Source organism: Hyperolius riggenbachi, chromosome 2 (assembly GCF_040937935.1).
Source record: "Hyperolius riggenbachi isolate aHypRig1 chromosome 2, aHypRig1.pri, whole genome shotgun sequence".
NCBI classification, from domain to species: domain Eukaryota; kingdom Metazoa; phylum Chordata; class Amphibia; order Anura; family Hyperoliidae; genus Hyperolius; species Hyperolius riggenbachi.
The window spans coordinates 484,466,193-484,477,114 of record NC_090647.1 but is presented as its reverse complement, the minus strand read 5'-3'; the positions used below and the strand labels follow the sequence as shown (position 1 = coordinate 484,477,114).

At 46.3% G+C, this 10,922-nt stretch overlaps 1 protein-coding gene across 2 annotated transcripts in view; it reads left to right on the top strand.

Moving 5' to 3' along the window:
* The first annotated feature begins 1,478 nt into the window (after positions 1-1,478).
* SSH2 (slingshot protein phosphatase 2) overlaps positions 1,479-10,922 on the top strand; it is a 302,262-nt gene continuing 292,818 nt past the window's right edge. For both annotated transcript variants that reach the window (XM_068270325.1, XM_068270323.1), the window contains exon 1: positions 1,479-1,766. In XM_068270325.1, the coding sequence (XP_068126426.1) occupies positions 1,704-1,766 (63 nt within the window). In that variant the 5' untranslated portion in view covers positions 1,479-1,703. The remainder of the gene's footprint in view (positions 1,767-10,922) is intronic.

The window sequence follows — 10,922 nt, the reverse complement described above, 5'->3', positions numbered from 1 at the left end:
AAAAGTATACTTTTTTCCTTTGAAACTTTAAAATCGATTTTCTCAAAAACTATAAGGTCTTTTTGAAAAAAATTTTTTTCTTCTTATTCCTAATGATCTCCTTAACATATCCTGCAAAATTAGGGTTTCTAGCATTTAAGGTGGATTTGCTATTAACCATTAAAGTCGGCAGGTTTTTAAATGTGTATTTTTTTTTCCTTTGAAACTTTAAAATCGATTTTCTCAAAAACTATAAGGCCGATTTGAAAAATTTGTTTTTCCTCTTGTAGCTACTGGGGGCCCCTACAAGCTCTGGGGCCCTGGGGAAGCTGCCTCCTTTGCCTTAATGGTAGCGCCGGCCCTGCCTGTAGACAGATACTGGAATGGAGACAGTGGCATAGCTAAGAAGCTGTGGGCCCCGCTGCAAGTTTTACATGCCCCCTCCCCCCCCCCCCCCAAAGTGCTATATACATAAAAAAATGATACAGCACACCAAAACCAATCAAGGACAGCCACAGTGTTAAGGTGGCCATACACTGGTCGATGCGCCATTAGATCGACCAGCTGACAGATCCCTATCTGATCGAATCTGATCAGATAGGGATCGTATGGCTGCCTTTACTGCAAACAGATTGTGAATCGATTTCAGCCTGAAACCGATCACAATCTGTTCAGCTGCTCCAGCCGCCTGCCCCCCCCCCCCCCGTATACATTACCTGAGGCTGGCTCCCGGGCGTCTTCTCCGCACTGCACCGCACCGCTGTTCTTGCTCCATCCCGGCGCTTCCTGTGTTACTCCGTGACCAGGAAGTTCAAATAGAGCGCCCTCTATTTCAACTTCCTGGTCACCGGAGTGACACAGGAAGTATAAGCGTACACTGGGACATGCGGAAATGCGGTGCAGCGAGGAGAAGAGGACCCCGGAGCCAGCTTCAGGTAATGTATACATGCTCGGATCGGGCCCGAATCGTACGCCGCAAGCGACGCGCTCCTACCGCCGGGCGATCGAGGGTAATTTCCCGCACGGCGCGATCGACGGACCGATCCGATTTCGGGAGGGAATCGGATCGGCGGGTGCGTTTAGCGCAAGCGATTGGCAGCAGATTCGATCCCAGGATCGGATCTGCTGTCGAAACGGCCGTGAATCGAGCCAGTGTATGGCCTGCTTTAGAGGTGCAATAAGGGGATGAGGAGCAGTGTATAGATTACTACTATTCAAAGCATCTCTAGAAGTGATTATTATCAGCACAGGACCACTAAAGAGCTAATACTGTGGTTGAGGGAGGGCCCCTCTGACCCAAGGGCCCCAATGCGGTTGCTACCTCTGCACCCCTATTGCTACGCCACTGATTAACGGAGAGTTCCCTGGACAGCACAGGTGACACGCTGTGAGGCTCAGTAATGACAGCAATGTATGAGTTTCTGGTTAGTGGCCGCTCCGGAGCTGATAGTGGAGAACGGGTGTGGCTAAGTGACGGCTGGCAGTTTGCGCATGCGCAGTGCACATACACACAGTACTGCTGCTGCCGCTCCTCTCTATACAGTGTGTGGCTAGCTGGGGAAGCCTGGACTGATTCTTCATCATTCGCCAGCAGCTCCGAGGAGCAGGTCGCCGGGACTCGTATTCTTTCCGTGCGGTGTCAGCGGGACCCCGGGCTCTCTCCATCCTTCCCCGGGAGAAGAATGAGAGCCCGGTGGCGGCTCCAGTGTTTCTCCGGCTACTAGATGGCTCTCGTTACGGTGCAGCGATCCCCCACCCCCAGCACCACCTCCAGCCCCTGTGTGTCGGTGAGTGATGAGGCTGATGATGGTCCAAATGTTTTTTCCCATTGTCTGCTGCTGTCAGTTCTTCCTGCCTTGTAGTGTCCACTGGGGTGCACTGCGCATGCGTCGTCTTCCTCCTCCTGCTACTGCTACTGTCTCCTCGCCATCCTTCCTTGCCTCTCCTAAGTGTACCAACCATGGCCTGTCGTTCTGCATCCCAGCCTTGGCATAGGCTGTCATTTTGGAACCCAACCTTGGCTTGGGCTGTCATTCTGGACCCAGGCATGACCTGGGCTGTCATTCAGCCCCCCAGCCTTGGCACCCCAGTCGTGGCCTGTGCTGTCACTCTGCACCCCAGCCGTGGCCCAAGCTGTCATTCTGCACCCCAGCCATGACATGGGCTGTCATTCTGCACCCCAGCAATGGCATGGGCTGTCATTCTGCACCCCAGCCATGGCATGGGCTGTCATTCTGCACCCCAACCATAGACAGCTGTCACTCTGCAACCCAGACATAGCCTACTCTGCACCCCAGCCATTACATGGGCTGTCATTCTGCATCCCAGCCATGGATAGTGCTGTCACTCTGCACCCCAGCCATGGATAGTGCTGTCACTCTGCACCCCAGCCATGGATTGGGCTGTCACTCTGCACCCCAGCCATGGATTGGGCTGTCACTCTGCACCCCAGCCATGGATTGGGCTGTCACTCTGCACCCCAGCCATAGACAGCTGTCACTCTGCACCCCAACCATAGACAGCTGTCACTCTGCACCCCAGCCACTACATGAGCTGTCACTCTGCACCCCAGCCACTACATGGGCTGTCACTCTGCACCCCAGCCATGAAGCACAGTCTAGGGTGGCACTGTAATTGTGAAGCCCATTGGTGTCTATAATAAAGCATGTCCTTGATCACAGAAAGATAGACCAGAGGTGGCTGTTGGCTTACCACTAGCTATGAGGAGAGGGATGTGTAGCATATTCATACCTGCCAGCAAGAGATGTAATATTTTAGCTAACTATTCACCTTTAGCATTAAAGAGTACCTGAGATGTAGAAAAAAAATATACATACCTGGGGCTTCCTCCAGCCTTCAGTTAGCGCGGCCTGGAACCATTTAACGTACAGCGTGCTACTTATTACTGAGTTGGAGCGCGGTGCCCGGCACTGCACTAGAGACTCCAATAGGAATATCATTGCATTGCGATGATCTTGTCCAGTAGAGAGAATCAAGGGTATTCCAGTATGCCCAATCGATGTAAAGTGGCCCATAACATGTCAAATTGACCAATTTCAATGATCGAGCAGGATGGAAAATATTGGTCTATTGCACAGGAATCAGCTACTATTCACAGATCATTTGATCGACACTGAATGGATTGTTGCATTCAAAGCATGGAGGCACAACATCAGTCAGATCAATTAGTGAACGAGAATCGCATAGCATATTGCTTGTAGTCTGTGGGCCACCAGTCCAACGACTTTTGATCAACCACACTTTGGTTTATCGCCCACTATCATTGATTGCTTAGTCGACTGAAGCAAAATTGCTAGATGTATGGTTACCTTAAGGCTATGTTTGAGCTCTGTTCACAATCACACATTGCGGTGAGAGATTTTTTTACTGCTATATTACCGGCAGTGATAATTTCCAAATTTTTTGCACATTTGCCCAAAATTATACGCATGTTTTTCGCATGCGGGAACAATGCATAAAAAAAATTGGGGAAACGTGTAATTATGCAGTAAACATGCAGCAACCATACAGAAAAAAAGTAGCATAAAATAATTGGCAATTTTTTTTTTAAAGTGCAGCAAACAGCGCTCAAGGCTGAAGACTCCATTTAAGTCAATGAGAAGCAAAATATATCACCAAGTACTTGTAGGGGATATAAAATCGGTAGTTAATTCAGAAATAAGGCGCCCCTTTTTCTTTCTGAATTTCGCGGGAATTACCGACTTTTATTGCGCTTTTTACGCATGCGGGAAAACAATGCGTACAATTTTACACATGTGGTAAATAACCATGTGTAAAATTTTGCGAATGTCAAGATGGTCTTATTTCAGTAGGGAATTTACCGCAAGTGAATTTCCGAATGCGGAAAATGATTGTGAATAGAGCCCAATGCGCTGCATCAGCATATCTGTTGCCCTTTTCAGTGGAATGGCAGTGCATCTCTGTCTGCTAAAAATGCACATAGCAGTGTGTTATGTATTGCCCATACATTGAATGTCACAACACCTGGGCGGTAACAGAAATTCTAGCCCAGCGCACACCAGTCCTAATTGATGAATAGCGATGACACAAACTGTTCGACAGCAAACAGTTCACCATCTAGCTCCTTTCATACAGGCGAGCTGCAGCAGTAGTGTGCAGGCGCTGGCCCAGTGGCGTTCGTTTGTGATTGTGCGCCTGCGTCTGGGAGCGCTTTACACAGTCACACTCTCTATCAGGGCTGGGGAGCCGGTACAAAAATCTTCCGACTTCAACTCCGACTCCTCAGTTTCTGAAACCACGACTCCAACTCCCACTCTGGGTACCCAAAATGCCCCCGACTCTGACTCCTCGACTTCGACTCCTTAGCCTAATATTTAACAGTGCTGTGGATTTTGTGCAAAAATCATCCGGCTCCCGACTCAGACTCCTCAGTTTATAAACCACGACTCCGACTCTGGGTGCCCAAAATTGCCCCGACTTCTCGACTCCGACTCCAACTCCGACTTCACAGCCCTACTCTCTATCAGGGCTGTGGAGTCGAACTGAGGAGTCTGAGTCGGAGCAATTTTAGGTACCCGGAGTCTGAGTTGGAGTCGGTGATTTCATAAACCAAGGAGTCGGGAGTTGGAGTCGGATGATTTTGTACAAAATCCCCAGCCCTGGTAAGTATTAGACTAAGGAGTCTGAGTCAAGGCGTCGGAGTCTGAGCCATTTTGGGTACCCGGAGTCAGAGTTTGAGTCCGTGGTTTCATAAACTGAGGAGTCGGAGTTGGAGTCAGACGATTTTTGTACCGACTCCACATACCTGTCTCTCTATGTACTCTTGACTTTGTAGTGCGCCGGTGCAGAGCATTCCAAGCGCACCCCTCTGGAAATAGCTGGATGGTAAACAAGTTTGTGCCATCACTACTGATAAAGCAACAGTAGCCTTTCAAGTGTTTCACTTATAGCTGTTACCTGGAATAGCAATGCCTTTACATAGAAGTGTCTTACCTGTGTACTGCTAAGCAGTTGCTATGTACTTGCCTATGTGTGTCTGTGTTTGTATGTTGTGCGTAAACAGTAGCAGTTGCTGCAGGTGGCCATAGAGCTAATCATTACAGTGACATTAGTATGGCAATACATTGTACCAATTGCAGATTATAGTGCTGAAATAGAATTTTGCGGCCTTCAGGTGAATTTGGTATCAATTAAGCCATTTTCTGCAGATTTTTTACAACTAGGTTTAAATGTACTACAAGACCAGGGACCCACTACAAATTGTAAAGCAATATCGCAATCGTTAGCGCTGTGTATAAGCAATTTGAGCTGCATTTTAGGTATTGTACTCAAATGCTGCATGTCCTATGATTGCTATTTGCAAAATTGCAATTGCTCTAATGCTGGGTATGCTTTTGATGTGGTTTTTTTTTTTACGGTCGATTTCCAATTCGATTCTCTTATCTTTTCTTATCTATTTCCATTCACTTCTATGAGAGATCGATCAGAAAAGCGGACATGCTGGAAATTATCTATCGAACCATCTATCTAACACAAAATTGTATGGTGTGTACCTAGTATAATGGGCTCACCATAGACTGAGGGCTGAGACACACCAGAAAAGCTCCCCAAAAGCTAGAGGTTTCAAAAGCTCTTCCCAATGTAATGCTATGGGTTTTTTTTTTACAAGACTTCATCGCTCCAGTGTGCATAGATACATAGGATAACAGCAGGAGGTTTCAAAAACTCAAAACGCTCAGAAAAACTCCTCTGGTGTGCACCAGGCCTTATGGCCCGTACTCACGGGCTGCAGAAGTGGCCTGTCGCCAGCACACGTGAGCGTGTGGGCGACAGGCCGGCGACAGCTCCTTGCCAGGTCCCTCCGCGTACACACGCGGAAGAGGGACCAGCGGCGAGACGGAAGCTGTCGCCGACGTTCCTCCTCCCCCCGCCGGAAGCTCCATTTACCACAATGGAGGTTGCTGTCGCTAGTCCGCGTACTCACGCGGACTAGCGACAGTTGCGGGGGAGGTGTGGCGGCGACTGTCGCCATGCGATTGAAAGTTTCAATCGCATGGCGACATGAGCGACGGGCGACAGTTCGGGGTGCGCGTGCGTGCGACGGCCCATACTCACAGGCGACCTGTCGCTGCAACACGCGCGCGCCGCGTGTTGAGGCGACAAAAGTCCCTCGTGAGTATGGGCCATTAGGGCCCTTTCACATGAACAGCTGATAAGCGGAGAAGTCACCACCTGTCAGCTGGTGGCAAATAGTACTTGTCTGAAGTAAATTTTTTCAAGCCAATCAACAGGTGGTCTTATCCTTCCGCTCTGTAGGAGACTACGTGCAGTTCGGCTGAGTCAAGCATGAATGATTGACTGCCATAGGATAGCGAGCATATTGTTGGGAGAGGCAATCTAGAATGAGAACGTCAACCTACAATGAAAATGGTTGTATGGAATTTTGAATATACTATTAAGAGATTGTATAAGGCTAGACACTTCCTCATTCTACACAGAGGCGGTATGATTAAACAAACTGGTTCTGGTTGTGAGGTATATGACCAACTTAGGCCTTATTTGCACTGAATCAGTTACAGTGAGCTTGATTGAGGAAATGTTCAAGTTCTTTTATGGGTCACTTTACATCTATGCATTAACTAAAAACTTTCTCTAAATGCACTGCCTACATACAGTACATACAAAAGCACATGAAAATGCACAGCAACTAAAGGAAGCACAGAACAACATTTTTATGTGACTTCAGTGTAATCCTCAACGATTTGCACCTCACTGAAAATCTCGATTGTTGACCATTGAATGAGCTCCAGTAGTGGGTGGGTGTTCTTCCAGCCCTGTAACAAGCATTGCTGCTCGGAAGTTGAGCACAAGCAGTTCTATCAGTAGCTGGGATGTTGAGCCTTGATTGGTAATAGCCAGTCTCTTTACCCTGCAGTCTCAGGCTTCTTTTCCACATGCAGTGAAATGCCTCTCAAACTCTCAGGGCTGGTGCACACCGAGCGGCTTTTTCCGCGTTTTCAGATCCGCTTGCGGCTGCGGATCTGCTTGGTCAATGTATTTCAATGGGGTGGTGCACACCAGAGCGGCAGGCGTTTTGCAGAAACGAAAAATGCCTGGGTGAGGCATTTTTTGGATTTCGGATGCGTTTCTGCCCCAATGTTAAGTATAGGAAAAACGCAAACCGCTCTGAAAAACGCCTGTTCAGAGCGGTTTTGCAGGCGTTTTTGTTACAGAAGCTGTTCAGTAACAGCTTTACTGTAACAATATATGAAATCTACTATACTGAAAACCGCAGCAGCAATCCGCAAAACGCTAGCAAAACTCCTCATAAAAATAAAAAAAAGCGTTTAAAAATCTGCTAGCGTTTTGCGGATCTGCTAGCGGGTTTTGGTGTGCACCAGCCCTCACAGCTGATTGCTGCTGCTTAGTAACTGCTCACTGCCGCCTGGTAACAGCTTGCTGAGCACGCAGTTCAACTGTCCGTGGAAAAGAGGCCTGAAACCCACTAGGAGCGCTTTACTGAGCGCTTTGTAATTTGAAAAGCTCTTGCTAATGTAATGCTATGGGTGGGATCCCACTTGAGCGATGTGATTTTATAAAAATCCCCCATAGCATTGGATTAGCAAGAGCTTTTTCAAATCACTTATGCTTAGAAAAGGCTGCTAGTGGGTTTGAGCCCTCAATGTGCATCACATTGGCATTCTTCACTTCTCATTGACTTTCTCTAGCACTGGTTTTTGCGCTGGGGGTGGAATCGCTGAATTGGTAAAATGATAAATTCCTGCAGATGGTCTTTTTAAGATTTCAGTGTCTGATTTGCTTACTAAAGCCATATCTATTGTGACAGAAGTTCTTACCGTGTAGTTTCTCTCTCAATGAGAGCTTGATTTAGCAGGGCTAGAACTTAACATAGTGCTAATCGGATAAGGAAGCCAATAATTAATTTACTGACAAGTTATTATTGGCCTCCAAATCTGATTAGCTCCATGCAAAGTTCCGGTTCAGCCCCCACTAATTCTGGTAATTGATGATTACAAAAACAAGAGTGAACAGTCGACCTAAGGCCTCTTTTCCATGGGCAGTTGACAGGCAGTGAAATGCCTCTCAGACTTCCGAACTGCTCGCTGCTGCCTGGTAACTGCTTGCTGCTGCCTGGTAACTGCTTTCTGAGCACACAGTTCAACTGCCCCTGGCAAAGAGGCCTAAGGGCCCATTCACACTAGAGCGTTTTGCCGGCGATTTTGACAAAACGCTCAAGCGCTAGCGCTTTTTAAAGCGCTGGTGCAATAGTACCCTATGGGCCATACTTATTTGGGTGATTTGCATTAATCGCCGGTGATTAACGCAAATTGCCAAACGCAAATGTGTAGCCTGCACCATTTTCAGGTGATTTCACTGCCATCTCGTTTAGTGCTATAGAAGCGCTAATCGCGAAAAAATCGATACAGTGTCCAGTGATTTTTCCGCGTTAATCGATCCCGCAGTTTTGCGCTTTTAAGTGTGAATGGGGCCTAAAGGTATCTTCTCTATACTGTATTTGGCTGTAGGAAGGTCCCCTGGTCTCCAGGGATCTGTGGTGATGCCAGGGATCTCCTGTCTTTAGCTTGCTCTCCTTTTCTGTGAAAGAATTATCTTGTGTTTTCTTGAGGCAGGGGTCACACTTGGGGGACTCGCAGGTGATTTCATGCGATTTGTAATTGCATTGCAAACAATGTTTTCTCTATGGGCATGAAGCATCTGCGATTTGAGTAATAATTGGCAATGGTAATCAAATGCTGCATGCAAAAGTAGTGCATTCACTCACACAAAAAAAATTGCATTACCAGATCTTGTATGCTTCTGAAAATCACTGTAGGCCCATAGAGATACATTATGTGTTTCAAATGCGACTTTGCATTGCGGTAAAATGCATGCAATTCCCCCAAGTGTGACCCTTGCCTCAGGCCTGGGAACCACTAGAAAGCGCAAAGTGCTATTGTATTCGCTAGCAATTTGTGATAGTGCTTCGCAAGCGATTTTGGGAGCGATTTCCCTGCTCCTATATATACATTAGAATGGAAATGCTCACAAAATGCTGCATGTCCTGCGATTGCGATTTGCCTAATCGCAATCGCTCTAGTGGAATCTGACCCATCCATTTACACTGGCAGAGCAAAATCGATAGTGATTAAAAGTGATCCCTAAATGCTCAAAAAAACGCTCTAGTGTGACCCTTGCCTCAGACTTTGAAGGCCAATACCCTGTTATAATTTTTCCGAACGATTTTTCGTGATTAATGATTTTTTCCATGGTATCACTTCACGAAGCGCGGCAATCATTTGTTTTTGAACGATCTCCATGTTGGATTAAGTGGTGGGGGATTGTTCTGATCCACATTGACTTTCGCGGGTTTTGCCACAATCGTGTAAACAATCATTTACACTATTGTTCTCTTACAATGGCGCTTGCAGATTAGGCCAGATGGATTAAGGAACGATTGTTCATCGGCAGAGATTCCCGTTCCATCTGGCTGTGATCTGCAAGTGGGTACTTAGCTTGAGAAGTAAAAAAAACAGTTGATAACCCAGGTGGTGAGAGGATGCATTGTCTGTTCCCACCATGTACAAGATAAGCCTACAATGATATTTCGGGCCCATAACTTCACTACATCCCTTTCTTTTATAGAGCAGAGCAAAGCAGAGAGCATAGATGATCAGTGGGATGCAGATAAATTTAGCTTGCATGCAGATTTGATGCATATTATATGCAGCTTGGAACTGGTCCAATCAGACTTCTCAGGAAGTGACATGCATGTGGGTACAAAGGCTGTTATTCAGCTGCATTAAAGAGACTCTGTAACAATGTTCAGCCTTATTTCTTCTATCCTATAAGTTCCTTTACCTGTTCTAATGTGGTCTGGATTACTGCAGCCTTATTTATTATTTATTTATTGTATTTATAAAGCGCCAACATATTAAACAGCACTGGACATTAGTTTAGGTTACAGACAATATTTAGGGGTGACATACAGCAATAAGGGGTGACATACAGCAATGTTCTAGTTGTCGTCCCAGGGAGGAATGGGCTGCCTCTGTTGTAATGAATATATAAGTTATGTATGCCCCCTGCAGGCTCTGTGTGCTTTGTTTACTCCTCACAGACTGTTCTCAGTTTCAGCTTGTCTGTGATGCTTTCTGTGAGACTGATGGGGGAGGGAGCTGCCTGTCACATGCTGAGAAACTGTGAGAATCCCAGACTGGAGTGCAGATAATTCACTATGTAATAAAAACTTGTAGTATACTGTAATATATATATATATATATATATATATATATATATATATATATATATATATATATATATATATATATATATATATATATATATATATACACACATACAAACCTCACTTCCTGGTTAGCGGCCATGTTTGTTGTTTGTAAACACTGCCTAAAACTGGATACTGAATATGCAAATTTTCTCTCTGTGGTTTTTGATCGCTAAACACGCCTCCAGAACAGCTGGAATTTAATAATAATTTGGATTGGTTGATCCTCATCAGTGCATGACATGGATTAATATGGCTCTATGGGGTTGGACACCTAGCGTTACAGTTTGCCCAGCAAGCTCATGTTCCCCTACAGACTATGCAAAAGGTTACGTTGTGCCAGATTGTGTTTATGGGTATTGCTCATACTCTGTGCAGCAGCAATACATTACCTAAAGCATCTGAAAGAGGAACTGTCCTGCTGCCTCAGACGGCCACTCCTATTCTCCCTTCGGTTTCTGATGTGCTCTAGGTGCAGCATGTTTCCTCTTTTGACATTTGTAAGCCGTTGGTGAACTGCAGCAGTTAAGTGTAACGTTATTGTCCCAGTTTAGAGATAAAGTGACCTTGCAGCTGGGAACAGATGGCACCCACAAGCACAGACTCCATTTGTCACCATGGTTCCATAGACACTGTATGACCTGGCGAGCTTCGT